Source organism: Mus musculus, chromosome 16 (assembly GCF_000001635.26).
Source record: "Mus musculus strain C57BL/6J chromosome 16, GRCm38.p6 C57BL/6J".
NCBI classification, from domain to species: domain Eukaryota; kingdom Metazoa; phylum Chordata; class Mammalia; order Rodentia; family Muridae; genus Mus; species Mus musculus.
In genome coordinates, this window is record NC_000082.6 from 5,194,043 (window position 1) to 5,211,770 (window position 17,728).

The window sequence follows — 17,728 nt, forward strand, 5'->3', positions numbered from 1 at the left end:
AATTTTCTGCTAAAAAGCAACAACAAAGGAAAGTGTCTGCAAATGAGCCTAAGGGGACCAGGCTCCATCCCGTGGGTAATGAAACCTGGCAGTGTCATCTGCATGGTTCTGACTTTAGAGTCACGAAGAATCTACAAGTAAAGGGGTTTAGGACATGTCCTCCTTGGTTAAGGACAGTCACTGAGGCCAGATATTTGGAAGGGAGTCCCTGCAGGGAAGGCTCTGAGAGGCCATTGCATGAAACTGTGAAAGCGAAGTCTGGATTGCACTGGAGACTCCAAGATGTTAGAGGTGCCAGAGCCATGGGGTATTGCCAAGGAGAGCTGCACACAGGGACCCAGGCCAAGAAAGAGAAGTATGTCACAGCAGCAGAGCTGGAGGGAGTAGATCTGAAGAGCCCTTGACAACAGACCCTGAGCTACAGGGTTTGAAGTCCGCCCTGTCGGCTCTCCATCTTGCTTTGGCTCAGCAGTTCCTGGCAATGCCCCCATTCCTCACTTTTGGAATGGCAACATATATATCATGCCATTGTATGTTGGGCCTATGTCATTTGCCTTTTTATTTTACAGGAAGTTACAATAACAGAGTGCCTTGGGTCTCCAAAAAGACTTTAAAACAGTATTGAGACTGGGAAAGAGTAAGGGGAAAGTTGGACTAAGAGCATTTTGCACTGTGATATGGCAGTACGCCTATGGGGGCAGGGATTGGAATGTGGTGGTTCCGGTGAGAATGGCTTCCACAGGCTCATCTACATCCCCACCTGATGGAACCGTTTGGGTAGGGTCAGAAGGGAGGTGTATCACTTGAGGTAAGTCTTGAGGTTCTCTCTCTCTCATCTGGTCCCTTGCTCCACCATCATGGATTCTGACACTCTGAAACCCTAAATCAAATTAAATTGCTTCCTTTGATATGTTGCTTATCACAGCAATAGAAAAGTAACTAGGACAACCACCAATGGAAAATGGTTAGGACCAATGAAATCCCTGCCTTCCAAGTGTAGCCTAGCCTGCAGCAACAGCACCGACTGGAGCTTGCAGGAACACAGCACATGACTGTGGTTACTTCTCTATTGCAGTGATAAAACATGACCCAAGCAACTTATCAAAGAAAGCATGGTCCCTGGGTGGCCTTGTGCCTGGCCAAACTTGTGCAGCATTGGGTTAACAGAGGCACTGGGGAACTGTCCAACGTCCCCATGAGAGGCAGCAGCTCAGGACTCAGACCTCACACGCCCCCTGGTGGCTTGTTTTAGTATCCCAATTTATTCAAGTGTTAGAAAACTCCTTTAGGGAACAAGACAACAAAAATAGGTCTGTAAACAAGGCGACTTCCTTCCCTCCCCATCCCTTCTTATGAGGTGCTTCCTGTGACAGGATGCAGAGTTCTAGTTGGCTGTCCAGCGATGAGGCTGTATAAAAGGCGAGTGCCGTGGCTGAGCCGAGGGTGTGTGTGTGTGTGTGTGTAAGGCTTTCTATTTCATCCCTGTGCAGGCGGAGAGTGGCCACTCTTGTCATGATGGGGTTACAGAGTTCCATTTGCTAGTGGCTTCCTGGGAGTCTTTGGCAGTGGCGAGACCCCTGTGCGAGACAGGCCTCTGGGCAGCAGATATAGGCGAGCGGGAGGCAGGTGCAGGCTCTCCAGAGCTCCTTATTGCTAGGTTGGCATGAGCCACAGCATGGGGACAGGAGGAATATGGCCAGCAAAGGGTGGGGTGCATAGCATCCATGCCAGTGGCCTCACAATGTCCCCTGTGGAAGTGAGGAGCAGGGACAAGATTATCTGGAGCATGCCGTTGGGGCAGCTCTTCAGTCCTTGAAGGGGTTGCTAGTTTCCTCCATGTGCTCCTTCTCTGCAGTCAGCGCTTCCCCGTTCACCTCCTGCAGTGGGTGATACACATAGTCCCCGTCGAGGTGCCGGTTCCTCTCGGCCCTGGAGCCCAGGAACAAGGACACGTTGACCCCAGTGCTGATCAGCAGCAGGAAAATTAGTGTCAGGGTGAGGGCTAGCCAGGTGGTCCTGGGATGGAAAAGAGAGTCTTGAGTGGGGGCAGGCAGCCAGAACCCAAACTGGGCATGTTGAACCCAGTAGGCAGGGAGGGGAGTAGGTATACTGAAGACACATGGAGGGAATACCACAGACAGTCTCTGATGTTTTAAGGATGTTTAAAAACATTTTTAGGAACTGGGGAATTAGCTCATGCTTGTCTTATAAAATGAAGACCCAATTTAAGTCCAGCAGGGCTGGGTGAGGTGGCACACGCCTTTAATCCCAGCACATGGGAGGCAGAAACAGGTGGGTTTCTGTGAGTTTAAGGCCAGGCTGGTCTACAGAGAGAGCTCCAGGACATCCAGGGTTACACAGAGACACCAAAACAAAAGCCAGGCATGATGGTACGTTGGAAGTTGGAGCTCACCAGTCAGCTTGTCTAACCTAACCTGTGAGTTTCAGGTCAAAAAAAAAAAAAAAAAAAAAAAAAAAAACAAGGTGGTGGGTGGGGGAGGATGTGGGGGACTTTTGGGATAGCATTGGAAATGTAAATGAAATAAATACCCAACAAAACACACACACACACACACACACACACACACACACACACACACACACACACACACACACATCTAATGTGAATGTTACTGCTTTTAGGTGGTTCCTAATATATTTTTTGCAGTACTGGGAATTGAACCTGGGTCCTTGTGCGTGCTAGGCAATCACTCTACCACTGAGCTACAGCCTAACCTCCCACCCCTACTTTTTATGTTATAATAGGATTTCATAAAGTTGCTCAGGTTGATCTTGAACTCAATCTGTGGCTTAAGCTGGCCTTGAATTTGCTATCTTCCTGCTTCAGCTTCCTGGAATAGCTAGGATGACAGGCTTGTGCCAGAAGGTCCAGCTCAAGATCTGTCTGTCTGTCTGTCTGTCTGTCTGTCTGTCAATCTATCTCCCTACATCTATCTCTTGTCTTAGGTATCCCAGGTTGGCCTAAGACTCCCTAACATTCTTAAACTCGTGGCTTTTCTGCTTCTACCTCCCAAGTGCTGGACTTACAGGCACATGATGCCACCATGCCTGGGTTATGATATGAAATGCTGGGGATTGAACCTAGGGCTTTCTGCATGCCAGGCAATCAATCTGCCAATTGAGCCACACCCCCTGCTTCACAATTCTTTCCATGAGCCCTGTGGGGATGGAGCTGGAAACCCAGGAAACAGCAGAAAGGAAGCAACAACAACACAAAGCCTGAACACACGGAAGAGTTCAGAAATAAGGTGAGTCCTTCCTGTCTCTATGGCCCTGCTCCAGCATCTAAGTGGAGTCTCTGCAGCCAGAGGCATGACACCCATAGCCTGCTACCTTTGAGTTCCACTGGGTAGCTCAGGGTCTTTCCTGGATGCCAGTTTTACCTGTGACTGTCCCTGAGCTTGCAAAGTAGAGGGTAACCTGTGACCTCCTGGCCTGGCTAGTGCCTCACGGATGAGACATAGGGGCTCAGTGCCTGCTAAAACACTTACCTGGTGAAAGAGGCCAGCTCTCCTGCCCTCGGCGTAGCCTCAGTTGGCTGGAGACACTGCCTCACTGCAAGACACCAGAAAGAAGGGCTGGGGAGAGTCCACCTACCCCAGACCTGCCCCAAGGGCTCCCAGCTCAAGAACCTTTAAGGCCGCATACCTTGGGAGATGCTGCAGTTGCCAGTCTGCGGGTCACAGGAACACTGGTGCTCACACTGGCAGGGCCTCTGGCAACCTGGCCCATACCAGCCCAGAGGACACTCTGTGGAGAGGAGATGGTGGCAGGGAGGTCTCACCTTGGGTGGCATGGTCTCCTGTCACAGACAGCCTGGCTCCTGGGTGTGCACATGGCCATGCTGAAGGAGATGCCCTCAGATCCCTGGGACCCAACCCTCCAAGGTAACCGGGCTGCAAACAGGGCTGTGTTCCAGTTTCTAGAGTGCTTGCTGCATATACATAGGGCCCTGGGTTTGACTTCTAGCACCCTATAAGTTGGTGCTATGCCTATAATCCCAGCGCTTGAAAGGAGGAAGCAGGTTGCTTGAGGCCATTCTCGGTTACATACTAAGTTAGAGAACTGCGTGGGCTGTATAAGACTTTGTCTCAGATAAACACCAAGAATACTGCCTAGATTTAAGGTGGGCTCTAGAACTTATGACCTTAAAAGGATGAAGAAATTATGAATGGGAACTCCACTGAGCTGATGCTGAAACCACCCTACCCATGCCTAGGATCACCAGGAGCTGCTTTCCAGGAGTTAAGGACTTTGGTGGATCTCCCTCAGGGGCGTGGCCGGCCACACTTTGTTTTTTGCTATTGGTCCTTAGAGTTGAGTGGACAATACTGAAAATCTGGCCTCCTACTTGCTGGGACTCTTTCAGTAGGTAGAACATCGGGTTATCCACATGCGAAATGAGAAAAGGCTCTGAAGGTAAGTTCCAAGCCAGAAGGAGGGACGAAGGCGTCATACCAGCTGCGTGCAGCCAGGCCACCCTCTCCAGGAGTGTTTGCAGGCAGCTCTCACCTTCACTGCAGTTGGATCCTGTCCACCCAGCATCACAGTGGCAGCCAGCTACCAAAGCAAGACCACAGAGGCTGGGTAAGGACACAGGCGGGAGTCTAGCATGGGCGAGCTGGGGTCCCGCCAGAGCACCACCCTCCTGTGGGCTCCCCACTCACTCTCTGTGCACAGCCCATGCTGGCTGCAGTTGGAGGGGCCACAGTCCAGCTCGCTGCAGGCCTCGCCCCGCCAGAAGTGGCTGGTGCATTCACAGTGGCCATCCACACAGGTCCCATGGCCACTGCAGTCGGGTGGCTGGCAGCGCGGTTCATGCACACACACCACAGTGGACACTTGGCGGGGACAGCGCCACATGTTGTCCTGGCTGTGGGGGATTCACTGTGAGACGAGGTCTAGGCCTTGGTGCTGGTCCCTGCCGCAGCCTATAAAGGCTGTCCAGTTTGCCTCCCTTTCCATTCTGCCAGTTGTGCGTGCGTGCATGCGTGCGTGCGCATATGGAGTCAGGACAACCTTAGATACATGTCATTTAAAACTTTATTTTATTTATCTTTCTCGCTGGCCTGGACCTTGCCAAAAAGTAGGCTAGGCTGGCTGGCCAGAGGGTCAGGATTCACCTGACTCTTCCTCAACAAGGCTGGGACTGCAAGCATGTGCCACTTGCTCGTATCTGGCTTTTTATATGGGTTTTGGAGTTTAAACTCAGGTCCTTCGCTTGCGAGGCAAGTACTTTTCCTCCTGAGCTATAGCTCCAGCCTCTCCCTGGGCCACTTAGCGGATTTCCCCATTGCGTACAGTTTGTCTTCCGGTAAAGGCTCTCTCAACCCCGGCCAGCCATCTCCTCAGGTCTTACTTCACTGTCCTCAGGGAGGCCTTTCCTGACCTGTCTCAGGTTTCCAGGGATGGGCTGTGCAGCACCCTGAGGGAAGAGATCTCGGCTCTTCTGCTCACTTTTGGATACCCAGGGCCTGGCACACAACAGGGTCTCAGTATTGACTGAGTGAGACAGTCTGAGAGAGCCACAAAGGTGGCTCAGGGGTTCTTACCAGTGATCTGAAGGGTAACTGGCCAGGGTCCCATTGAGCACAAAAGTAGCAGAACCGCCTCCATCCAGGTTGATGGCATTGACGACATCTTGTTGACGCAGGAACTCTGCCATCTCCCATAGGTTAAGGCTGTGCAGAGGGGGTATGCAGCTGAGCCCCTGTGGTCTCTGGCTTAACTGTCTTCTTTCACTAGTAGGTAAATGCTATTGCCTCCAGATGAAACTTCCAAAATGGCCGGAAAGCTGTCTTGTCCCACCAATACCCCAGAAACGACTGGAAGGTAGGGGTGGCTGAGTGCAAACAGCCCCGAGGGTTCCTGGGACTCACCCACGCTGTTCCGTCTGTCCATCAGCATGGAAGAGGATAAGCTGCCCCTCACGGTCATGACCCACGGCTGTCCTGGCTGACATCACATTCACAAATTTGCTAAAAGAACCTAAAGGAGAAGGGCCCGGGGTGGTTACCCAGCTCTCCAGGGGACCCCTCAGGTCTCCCGACTTTCTCTCTTTTGATGGCTCCTTCCCTCGTGCACGTGTGGCAAGCACTGGATCACTGAGCCACATCCCAGCTCCACCTCCAGTGAGCTTCCATGCCACAGCCAGAAGCACTTCATGTGATCTCAGTCTCCAGAAACTTCTATGTTGGTGGAAGGATTTCACAGGCCTTGCCTGAGGCCCCAGGCCTCACTTCTGTACTTGTTCACCCAGCAGCTACTCTCTGCCTAGGGCCTTGAAGGCTGCCCTGAGCCTGGGAACCACAGGCCTCTGCCCTGAGTTCTTCTGATAGCTTGTTCCTTTGACTCAAAGACAGCCTCTTGAGTCTCCCTCTCCCTCTACACTATACCCTGAATAGCCAGATTCCCAGGACCAAAGTGTCCTTTTCCACCACCCCAGTATTTTCCACTCTGGAGGTACGTCAGAGGATAACCCTGGGTGTTGGTCCTCAGGTGCCACCCACTTTCTGTGTGAGACAGGTCTCTTGTTAGCTTAGAATATCACCGTGTGGCCGTGGATCTGCCTATCCCTGCCTTCCAGCTCCATCCCTGGGAATGCAAGTGTGCATCCCAGCACTTGGCTTTTAATGTTTCTTTCTGGGGCTCCAACTCAGGTCCTCACACTTTCAAGGCAAATACTTTACTGACCAAGCCAACTCATCAGCCCATCCCCAAGTGGCCCTTGACCTTGAGTGTCCATCAGAGTCACCAAGGGAGTGCCTGCACACCCAAGTTGTTAGGATTTAACCAGTGGTTTCTGGATGGGAGGTATAGGGAGGGTGGACTCATGGCTCTGCATTTATGACAAACTCCTAGGCCATGTGGAGGCCACCATACAGCAAATCTGCAGCACTTTCCTCATACCTGTGCTTCTGGTCCCCACCGGTCCCCTTTCTCCTGTTTCTTTCTTGGCACTTGTCACAATTTTCCAGCTTATTGCCAAGGATTCTCCTTCTATATTCTACATAAGACTGAATCCCTAGGACTCTCACCATAGTGCTAAACAGTAAATAGCTGCTCAGTAAATGTTTGGGAACACTAAAGAATAACCCACTCACACTGTTCCTGGGTCTGAAGAAAGCTGATGCTGAGGGCTGGGAAAGTGGCTCAGTGGGTAAAGTGCCTCCCATCACACTTAACAGTCTGAGTTCAATACTCAGGACTCACATGGCGAAAGGAAAGGAGCATGCATGCACCCGCTGCATGCACAAAATAAACAAATCAAAACCTAATACAAATAAAACAGAACACCTGTGCTTCCTGACCTGTCTCCTGTGTCTCGTCACACTCGATGGCTTGGCTCTCGTTGATGTAGATGTTTCCATTGCGGATGAGCCACACGACTCCGCTCAGCAGCTGCACGAACGGATTCACGGGATCCAGAACCTCCTCCTCAGACAGGTACCTGGAAGCGGGGAGGCAGGAGGTTCACTCATTGGCAAGAGCAGCTTTGGGTACCAGGGGCTTCTTGATGCTCATTTTTCTACAGTCTTCCTGATCCTGAAATTAGCATCTGTTAGACTCTACTGCCCTGGCTGCTTAAGCAAAAGTCAAACAGCCAACTAGACAAAGCGTCTGTCAGCACCAGCCGCCTGGAGCTCCACAGACACTTGGAGACAACCACACAAAGACTTCAGGTTCCCGAAGGCATAACCTCAGCCAGGCCGTTTGAAATGGTTTGTGCCAGATGACACTGCAACTATTCCTACCTTGGCCAAGAGAGCATATCCCCTGATAGTCTAGGAGGACTTTGTTGTGATGCATGCTAAAGAGGCAAGGCTGTGATTGGTGCAAACACAAACCTTCATTTGCACTGGAGGTGTGCTGTGATTGGCACTGACACCCCTTCTTTGGATATATAGGCAGGTGTTCAGTTAGTTCAGTTGGAGTGTGAGCTGGAAGATGCTCTCCTGTGTGCCTACACAGGAAATAAAATTCCTCCTGAGCTATAGCTATGACACAATGAAAGAACCTTCTTCTCTTGCCATCTTTAGTAACATGTGCTGACCTCATAATAAAAGAAGTAGCAGTGAGCTACACATGGACAGGATAGGCAGCTGTTTGGCAGTTAACAAGGGAGGATGGGCTGGAAAGACAGAGCATTGGGTAAAAGCCTTCCCACCACACATGTGAACCTGCGTTCAGATCCTCAGCACCCATGAGAAAGCTGGCTGGAACAGCACACACTGTAGCCTTAGTGCTGGGGTGGGGTGGACAGAGGGAAGCAGGAGGGCCCTGGGGTTTGCCGGCCAGCCAGGTTAACTGAACCAGTGATCTCTAGATTCAGATTTTGTGTTAGAAAATAAGATGGAGGAAAAGAGAATAGAAGACATTTGAAATCAAACTCTGGTCTCCCCTCAGGCACACACAGATGCACACACATTTAAAAAAAAAAAGTAGGAGGTGAGCAGGTCAGTGGACCATTGTAAAGGAGCAATAGGGGTACTGAGACAGTGATCATGACAACAAGTCTGGAAGGGAGTCCAAGAGAGGAGCAAGGGAGATGGCTGGAATGTAGAGAGGTTGAAGGACAGAGCCAGGGAAGAGAAACTGCAGGCGCTGGTCACTGGCAGAAGTTTTAGGATCTGTGAAAACCTAAGATCAACAGTGGTGACACTGGCTGATGTTGAAGGATGAAGAACCAGATACATGGGCAGGCCCAGAAATTGCAACCAAGGGCTGAGAAGAGTTGGGGAAAGCCCACTTCCCAGCCTTGGCAAAAAACGGAACCTTGGAAGAGAACTGGAACACCAGATGGCGCTACCTTCTACTCCTGCCTGCCTGCTGTCAACTCTGGCTGCTGTCAAATTTCAAGAAACACAGAAACTTCCAAAGGCTGCCCTCAACAAGCTCCTTGTCTAACCTGGATTTTTATCAGGACAGCAAAAGGCCTCCAGCTAGCTGTCTGGGACTGCTCCATAAACTCTACACTATTTCCAATTGGTTCCATGGCTTCGTTGAACACGAAATGTTTCTCTAATACTACACAAAGTTCACTAGGGCACAAACTGTGTTCAGGCTCACGGTCGCCTCCCCAAGTCCCCACACACGGCCTGATCACAGATTATTCAGTGGCACATGAATAAACTTAAAGGAAGGAAGGTGTCAGCGTCATTACTCGGAAGAAGAAAGACAGGAAGTTTGGTTAGGGACCTGGACTCGGAGGCATGGCTCTGAAAGAACATCAGAGACCCTTTGCCCTCTACAGCCCCGGGGCTCCCTGCCTCCTCACCCGGTGACTATGGTTCCATCGCGTCGGATACCGAACTGCGCGTTCTGCAGTCCCCCTGAGCTGCTCACCAGCCGCCCGTCGCTCACCACGTTCCCCAAGCACTCGCCAGTGCTCATGCGGAAGAAGCCACCGTTCTGAGCGATGCGGCAACCGGCCGGGACGGCTGTGTCCTCCACAGTAGCGCGGCGCTTCTGCGCGCAGCCCCCGGCTCCTCCGGGCTCCAGCACCGAGAAAGTGCGTAGGGGATCGGCGACCCGCGTCAGGTGGCCGGCCACCGCGCGCCCCTCGAAGTGCGACACGAAGGTGCGCACGGCCGCGTGGTGGCTGGCGCCGGGGTTCGTGGGTGGCGGAGGCCAGCTCTCCTGCTCTGGGCTACCTGAGCGCACCCGGGCGCAGTCTCGCGAGGGACGTCTGCGCGCTAGTGGGTAAGGCAGCAGCAGGTCATCGTCGCGGGAAACCCTGCAGGGACGGGGCGATCGTGAGGTCGGAGGGCTGTGCCTGAGAGCGCTCAGGAAAGGTGGACCCCAGCCAGGCTGGCCCCGGCGGCTGCACTCACCCGAAGCTTAGGCTGCACCACGCCACCCCGAGTAAGCCGAGCAGCGCGGGTATGAGGAACAGCCCGGGCCCCCTGGGCGCCGCCATATTGGATTGGTGCTCCGGTCACGTGGGCTCGCCCCACGTGATTCCAGGCCAGGCTGTTGGGTGCTTTGATTACGCATTCGAATTCCATCAGAGAGGGTAAGGCTGGAAGGGAGATAGATAGCTTTTTATTCTCATATTATGTCAAACTTACAGAAAATTGCAAGAACAGATGCTGGGCCTGTGTAAGTCTGTACAGAACTTGCTTCTCGTGCTTAAAGCCCTAGTTCCTTCTGTGTTGCACAAACCAGAAGTGGTGGCCCACGCCACAACCCCAGCATTCAGCAGAGGCAGGAGAATCGGAAGTTAAGAGGTTGGCTATTCTTGGCTAGTTAGTTAGTTTGAGACCAGTCTGGACTACTTGAGACTTTATCTGAAAGACAAGAAGAGGAAAAGGAGCCTAGGGGGTAAGAGGAGGAAAAGATGGAGGAGGAGGAAGAGGAACTTTTAAGAGTGAAGCTCGAGGCCAGCCTGGTCTACAGAGTGAGTTCCAGGACAGCCAGGGCTACACAGAGAAACCTTGTCTCGAAAAACAAAACAAACGAGAGAGAGAGAGAGAGAGAGAGAGAGAGAGAGGCTTGCAGCCCACTCGTGGTGGTGCACACCTTTCATCCTAGCATTTGCTAGACCTGTCTGACTGGATTAACTCTTGTGTTTTGGGTAGCTTGGTTTATCTTCGTTTTTGTTTAATTTTATTTTTGAAGCAGGGTCTCTGATTTATAGGTAGGCTGGCTTGAAATTCAGTGTGTAGACTGGTCTAGAGCCTCTTGCTTCTACCTAATCCCCAAGTGATGGGATTAAAGGCACAGGTCCCCAACCTGGCCCTGTTTTGGGTATCTTAGAATGACAGGTCTCCACTCTTTCCTCCTCTTGACCAGAAGAAACTAGTTTTCCTCTAGGATATAGGAACGACTGGCGAGATGGCACAGCACATAAATGAACTCGCTGTGCAACCTGAGATGAAGACCCTGAACCCATGGAGAGGAGGAAGAAGAGAATTGGCTGTAGAAAGTCTGATCTACATGTGTGCACCACTGCCTATGCACCCACTTGTATCTCACACACAGACCATAATAACTGACTGACTCAAGCTTTCAGGTGACAAGTGTCCTGTGTTATAGTAAGTCCCGAGCCTGGGATCCTCCTGGCGAGTGTCCCCTTGAAGCACGGCTTGTGCTTCAGTGCTGCCTGTCAGAGGCTGCTCTTCTTAGGGCTTACCCAAAGGCAGAGCCCAACGCAAAGTCCAGTTCCTGACCTCCTCAGGGGCATTGTCAATCTAGTAGGTGCCAGGGATTTGAATAGGTTTAAGCCCCTTTCTGTCTACAGTGAGCAGTGTGTGTGCTTGAAACCAGAGCCATGCTTCTTGGGGTCTGTGTGTGATCAGGCTCAGCCATCTGTACTGAGCCTTGTCCTTCCCAAAACTCATGGTCTTTGCAAGGCCTCAGAATGGGTTTCTTTGTATGTCTGGGTTTCTTAGGCACAATTTGTTTAGATGAGGTCATCCTAGAACTCAGGGGATTGCAAACCTAGTCTGACTGCTGTACTGAGAAGAGGCAGATACACACAGGGGAGGCAGGGCCACATGGAGGCATTGCAGCCACTGGAGAGGGGCAGCCACAAGCCAAGTGATGTCTAAGATGTCCAACAGCCACCGCCACTCAGAGGCAGGCAGCAGACTGAGCCCAGATTCTTCTGAGATCTCCAGAGAGCCTGCATGGCTGGCGTGCTAGTTCTTAGAAGCTCACACAGCTAAGAGCCAGCAAACAGCTCTTCACAAATGACTCTGAGGTCTGAAGTAAGCATAGCTCACTCCTGTGAATGCTGTTCAGAGGCTGCTTCTGGGGGCTGTGGTGTCAGCTGATCTGCTTTGATACCACTGTGTCGATGCGGCAGGGCCATGTCTCTGTTCTTTGCTAAAGGCGGGCAGCCAGCAAGCCAGGCCTGCCAGCATCCTCCCTGACTCCAGAAGTTCTCTGGCTGTCAGGAGCAGGCTACTGATAAGGCAAGTACTGACTTTGCTCTTACCTCTTTCAAAGTCTGATTCTCCCCCCAGAGGTGCTATCCTGTTCAAGCTTGGCCGACAACTGAGCTGGCGAAATGTTTTTGTACACGTGTAAAGTTTACCCCTGTATTATTTCAAATGCTGATTTCTTCATCTCACTCTCTGGTTTCCATCTGTGCACATGGCTTTGTTATATTAACTCTGAGAAGCTTCTGTCTCAAGTTTGTAGAAACATTGTTCCTTATTCGTTCTCTGCCTTGCCAATAAAAGCCAACAGGCCAATACAGAGCTTTAGAGAGAATAGGTGGAACTTGTGATTCTAGGAGGGGTGGAGAAAGAGACAGGAAGGAAGGAGGGAAGCCATGAAGAGAGGCTGAGGAAGCATCAGAAGAGAGCTGGAGCAAGAGAGGAGACATGCACGTAACAGGGATATGAGTGGGAGGAAGCTGGCCAGCTTGCAGGTTAGAATGGAGTAATGATTGCTCAGTATCTGGATCAAGGCAATTTTAATAAATCTTAGCCTTTCTGAGTGGTTATTGGGGACCAGCAAAGGCAAAGAAATACAGCTGCCAAATTAATTTACTATTTACTCTATGTTACATAATAATTCATGTCTATCTGTCTGTCTGTCTCTGTCTGTCTGCACCTGAGGTTGATATCAGGAATTATAATGATCATTCTTCTACCTTATTTATTGAGGAAAGGCCTCTAAATCAATCCTCCATGACTAGTCTCGCTAGCTAGTTTGCTCTGGGGACCCTGTATTTGCCTCTGGGGCTAGAGTTACAGGGCCACTGCACACACCTTTGATTTGTGTGGCTTCTAGAGATCTGAAATCTCCTTCCTATGCCTATGTATCAAGCACCTTAGCTGCTGAGCCATCTTCCCAGCCCCCTTGTCCAAGATCAGTTGATTTGAGGGAGACAGACATAAGGCAGGCACATGGTGAAGAGCCCAGAAAGCCTGATGCTGCTGGTGCATGGATGGAGGGCTCCTTCAGCCCATGTAGACTGTGCCATGAAAGAGGAAAGGGGAGCCTCCTGATGCCATCCAGGATCTGGATCTGTTGCTGTGGAAACAGGAAAAGTGGACAAACAACAATGATGACAACAAACCAAAACCAAGCTGGGCAGTGCTGCTGCCCGCCTTTAACCCCAGCACACAGAAGGCAGAGGCAGGTGGATCTCTGTGAGTTCAAGGCCAGCCTGGTCTACAGAGCAAGTTCCAGGATGTCCAGGGCTTCATAGAGAAACCATGTCTTGAAAAGCAAGCAAAAATAAGAACAAAACCATAACAAGAAAACAGGATAAGCCATACATTAGCAACAGCCCATCTCATCCTTTGTCTGATGTCTTCCTGCATCCATGAGGCACACGGCCAAGTTGGAGCCTGGATGAGATGGACACTACATAAAAGAAAGAGTCAGGGTTGTGTGTGTGTGTGTGTGTGTGTGTGTGTGTGTGTGTGTGTGTGTTCTTTCTGGGGACTGAGTAAAGTCTGGCACCTGCCTGTTACCATCAGGAGCAATTTCCCACGTATGCACACATTCGCCCTTCAGCTTTGCAGGCCGGTGGGCCACAGGCAAGCCCAGGAACTGCAGAGCTCCTCCTGCCGCAGCCTTCATCCTCTTGTATAGCATCCTGGCCTTGGGGTTTGGTCTGGGCCTGCTGATAAAGCTGGGAGATTATGGTTGATATGAGCTGGGGAGAAATCACAGGAAGGGGTGGAAGAGAATTACCAGTTGCAGTGGGCAGTGGGCAGGCCCACCCCTGTTACAGTTTTGAATAAAATGCTGCTTGGATGATCAGCATCTGCAATCCCAGTCAAAGGCAAGACAGTGAAGGGTCGTAGGGATCTGGAGACAGAGATGCTGGGAAAATTATTTCACATCAGCTCTCCCTCATATTCGTGGGCTCCAGGAGAGTTAGTATTATTAGCAAAAGCAACCTCAAGCTTCCGCAGCTACCTAGACAATTGAGGTACATTCACCACAGCAGAGAGGACAGCCCATCATGTATGGCTCAGTTGAGTGAACGCCAGAATTAACCTTTAAGGTTTCCTGTAGCCCAGGCTGGTCTTGAACCTTGATCCTCTTACCTCCACTTTACAGGGCCTGGAAATTGAAGGTTTGTACCACCATGCCTTTTTTTATATGGTTAGGGGTTAGAACTCAGGGTCTTGAGCTCGTCTGCCAGTCTGTTTTACTTTTATGTCATGTGTGTAAGTGTGTGAGCTGTTAGCATGATGATGGAGATTGACCTCAGGGCCTCAGGCCATCAGCTGAGCTACACCCCCAGCCCTCAGTGTGACCTCAGGGCCTCAGGCCATCAGCTGAGCTACACCCCCAGCCCTCAGTGTGACCTCAGGGCCTCAGGCCATCAGCTGAGCTACACCCCCAGCCCTCAGTGTGGTTCTGGCATTCCCTGAGAGGATGCCCTTATCTTAAAATTGACCTGCCAGCCCAGGCTCTCCTCCCTTCCTCCAGCCTGGTTAGTAACTTAAGCCTTGGGACCACACCATTGTTCAGCTCAGTCACTAACCCAGCTCACACTCAGGAAGAATGGGGTGGGCAGAATTCTCCTGTAATCTGTTTGTGTGAAGCCGATTTCTCCCAAAGCTGAGAGCCTGTCTTGGTGACTTTGTGTTGATGAAGTGGTGCTAAGGAAATCTTAAAGGCCAATAGGTGTTAGGCTCTGGTTCCCGGTCCCCTAAGAAGGCAGCAGCCTCAGAAGCATGTCACATTTGCCACTCCATGCCAGGCACAGCTCCTGGGCCTAATAACTTATGGGGGATTGTGGTAGGAAATCCTGGGCACAGTAGGGGAAGATTAGGCGAAAGGAGAGATTTAAAGGGTCCGTTCCACATCACTGGCTTTCAGCAGGGCACAAGAAGAGGGGGTTGTTTACTTACTAAAACCTTAGTGACGGGCTGGAGAGACGGCTCAGTGACGGGCTGGAGAGACGGCTCAGTGACGGGCTGGAGAGATGGCTCAGTGACAGGCTGGAGAGATGGCCTGTCTTAACTCAGAGGTTAAGAGCACTGGCTTCTCTTCCAGAGGTCCTGAGTTCAATTCCCAGAAACCACATGGTGGCTCACAACCATCTGTAATGGGATCTGATGCCCTCTTCTGATGTGTCTGAAGACAGTGACAGTGTATTCAAATACATAAAAATAAATCTTTAAAAAAACCTTAATGACATATCTCTTCATTAAACTTTTTTTTTTAATCTAGCATGAGTTTATGTGTGTGCATGCTCTCTTGGATGTGTGGGTGTCAAAGGGCAGCCTTCAGAAGTTGGATCTAGCTTCTCTTTGTTGAGTCAGGCTTTCTCACTCCTGCTGCTGGTGGCTTTTAGAGTCTGATCTCTGCCTCCCATCTCCAGGTAGGAGAGCTGGAAATATGGATATACAACACCACATCCAGCTTTTAAAAGTGATTTATTTGTATATAGGGGTGTGTGGGTTCTGTGCATGCCAAGGCCCATGTGTGGAGGTCAGAAGTCAGTTTGAAGGGGTGAATTCTCTACCAGGAAGGTTCTGGGGTCAAGTTCAGATCACTAGGCAAGTGTCTTTACCCTGTAAGTCATCCTGTCAGATACATCTGTTTGTTTTTGAGACAAGGTCTAGCTGATAGGAACTCACAGAGATCAGCCTGCCTCTGCCTCCCAAGTGCTGGGACTAAGGCATGAGCCGTCCTGCCCCTCCCACATCTGGTTTATATTTTTAATGGTTGAAATTGGATTGTCAGGTTTGCATGGCTGGTTCTTCTCTGGCAGTTTGAGACAGCATCTCATGTAGTACGGCTAGTATGTAGCCAAGGATGACCCAAGATTCTTGATCCTCCTGCCTCCACCTCCCAAGTGCTGGAATTTCAGGTGTGTGTCATCATGTCAGATGACTCCACAAGGAGAATGCTAATTCCCAGGCTGTGGTGTGGCTTGACTATCACATAAGTATATCAACAGCCTTTCCACTTATGGCAAAGCACCTTCTGGATTTGGACTGATTTGGGAGCTTGTTTTTTACTCTAAAGCTTGATACAAGCAGTGTTCACAGTGTGCCACCATCCCTATAGAATGTTATAGAAGATCTTTTCTAAAATGCTAAAGCATTTAAATAATGTCTTGAGTCAGTGGAAAGAAGTGGGAGGGGAAGACACTCCAGGGAGGGCCAGCTGTGCCTTCTGATGATCTGGGACACTCCCCTCATTTTATGACAATCTTACTCCTGGTGACATTTGCTTGGCACTAGGTGTGACAGGCACAGCATTTGGCACTCTAAGGACATCAGCTCCACGCTGTGATTGTCATATTGAGATAGGTACCATCATCACCCTGATGTTGCCGAATGGGAAACTGAGTCACAGAGAAGCCATGTGTTGCAGTGACTTTGTCCAGTGACACAGAGCACTGTAGCCTGTGGTCAGAGTAACAGTGCTAACCACTGAGCAGTCCACACTGCCTTTGTACAGTGCTGGGGCTGCTCACACCATGCCCTCAGGACCTTCAGAGTTCTGTGCACTCTGTAGAATGTAGAAATTAGCATGTGTCACCTTTCATGGCCACAGGCTGATCTCAGCCTTACTTCCTCTTCCAGCCATCACACTTCAGTTTAACTACCACCCTACCACTATTAAAAAGCAGAACCACCTCAGGCCAGGCACGGTGGCACACACTATAATCCCCAGTACTGAGGTGAAAGGGGTGTGCTGCGAGTTTGAGGCTAACATGGACCACAGTGCCAGACACTGTTTTAGGAAAAACAAGCAAACAAAAAACAAAAAACAAAACAAAAACTAAACAACAATAATAACAAAATGCAAAGCAAAATGACAGACGATGAGGTGAGTCTTAGAAGACCTGGTTGTGGGTCTTCCTGGTAGGAGTCATGCGACTCTGTCAGGAGTGTGTTTGTTATCATGGTGTGCATCTGTCTTACTCCAGCCTCTCTCCCCATCTGTGTCTCACACATCCTTGACCTTCTGCCATCTTATGAAGCAGTGTACAGGCTCTCACTTGATGCTGTACCATGGCCCTGCACTTTACAGGCTCCAGAACTGTAGGCCAAAGAAACCTCCTTGGTGGTTTGAATCCGTATGGCCTTCATAGACTCATGTACTCGAATGCTTGGTCCAGAGAGAGTGGCACTATTAGGAGGTGTGGCCTTGTTGGAAGAAGTGTGTCACTGTGGTGGCAGGCTTTGAGATCTCCAATACTCAAGCCCAGTGTGGTACAGAGTCTCCTGCTGCTGTCTTTGAATCAAGATGTAGAACTCTCAGCTTCTTGTCCAGCACCATGTCTGCCTGCATGCTGCCATGCTTCCTGCCATGATAATGGACTAAACCTCCAAAACTGTAAGCTACCCCCAGCTAATTGTTGTCCTTTATAAGAGTTGCCTTGGTCATGGTGTCTCTTCACAGTAATGAATCCCTAACCAAGACAACTTCCCTTATGAATCACCTAGACTCAGTTATTTTGTTATAGTTGCAGAGGACAGAGTAGGACACTGGTCCATTCAGGATTTGTGTTGATTGAGATAAGGGACTTGAAACAGAGATCTGAAGTCACCCAAGATTGTCCTTATGCCTGAGAAAATAAGACTCGACTCCAAACAGGGCATAGTGGCACACACTTGTGATTTTAGCACTCAGGAAGTGGAGGCAGAAGGATCTTGAGCCCAATCTAGACTACACATCAGGATCTGACACACAGAAATCCAGCAACTGGCGGCAGAAGCAGGCAGGGTCTCTGTGAGCTCCAGGCCAGCCAAGGATACACAGTGAGACCCTG

At 50.5% G+C, this 17,728-nt stretch overlaps 1 protein-coding gene across 3 annotated transcripts; it reads right to left on the reverse strand.

Annotated features, from left to right (window-relative positions):
* Positions 1-1,237: 1,237 nt before the first annotated feature.
* Positions 1,238-9,990, reverse strand: Nagpa (N-acetylglucosamine-1-phosphodiester alpha-N-acetylglucosaminidase). 3 transcript variants are annotated; one of them, NM_013796.3, is made up of 10 exons: positions 9,855-9,970; positions 9,299-9,757; positions 7,332-7,471; positions 5,901-6,009; positions 5,574-5,702; positions 4,689-4,894; positions 4,534-4,581; positions 3,670-3,771; positions 3,513-3,576; positions 1,238-2,016 (listed from the first exon to the last, which is right to left on the reverse strand). In NM_013796.3, the coding sequence occupies exons 1-10, from the start codon at positions 9,938-9,940 to the stop codon at positions 1,806-1,808; spliced, it is 1,554 nt and encodes a 517-aa protein (NP_038824.2). In that variant the 5' UTR covers positions 9,941-9,970; the 3' UTR covers positions 1,238-1,805. The 3 variants fall into 3 exon arrangements, 2 of the variants coding, with proteins under 2 accessions (NP_038824.2, XP_006522279.1); XM_006522216.4 differs by having other exon boundaries at positions 1,239-2,016; positions 4,480-4,581; positions 9,855-9,990; NR_027804.1 differs by having other exon boundaries at positions 9,299-9,970.
* Positions 9,991-17,728: the final 7,738 nt, after the last annotated feature.

Bases quoted from the DNA above. Each gene is read 5' to 3' on its own strand.
- Nagpa (XM_006522216.4), bottom strand. From the start codon at position 9,940: ATGGCGGCGCCCAGGGGGCCCGGGCTGTTCCTCATACCCGCGCTGCTC. The intron at 4,582-4,688 runs GTGAGTGGGGAG...TTGCTTTGGTAG, and splicing joins GCATGGGCTGTGCACAGAGA to CTGGCTGCCACTGTGATGCT. The intron at 2,017-3,512 runs GTAAGTGTTTTA...TTTCCATCCCAG, and splicing joins GAGCTGGCCTCTTTCACCAG to GACCACCTGGCTAGCCCTCA.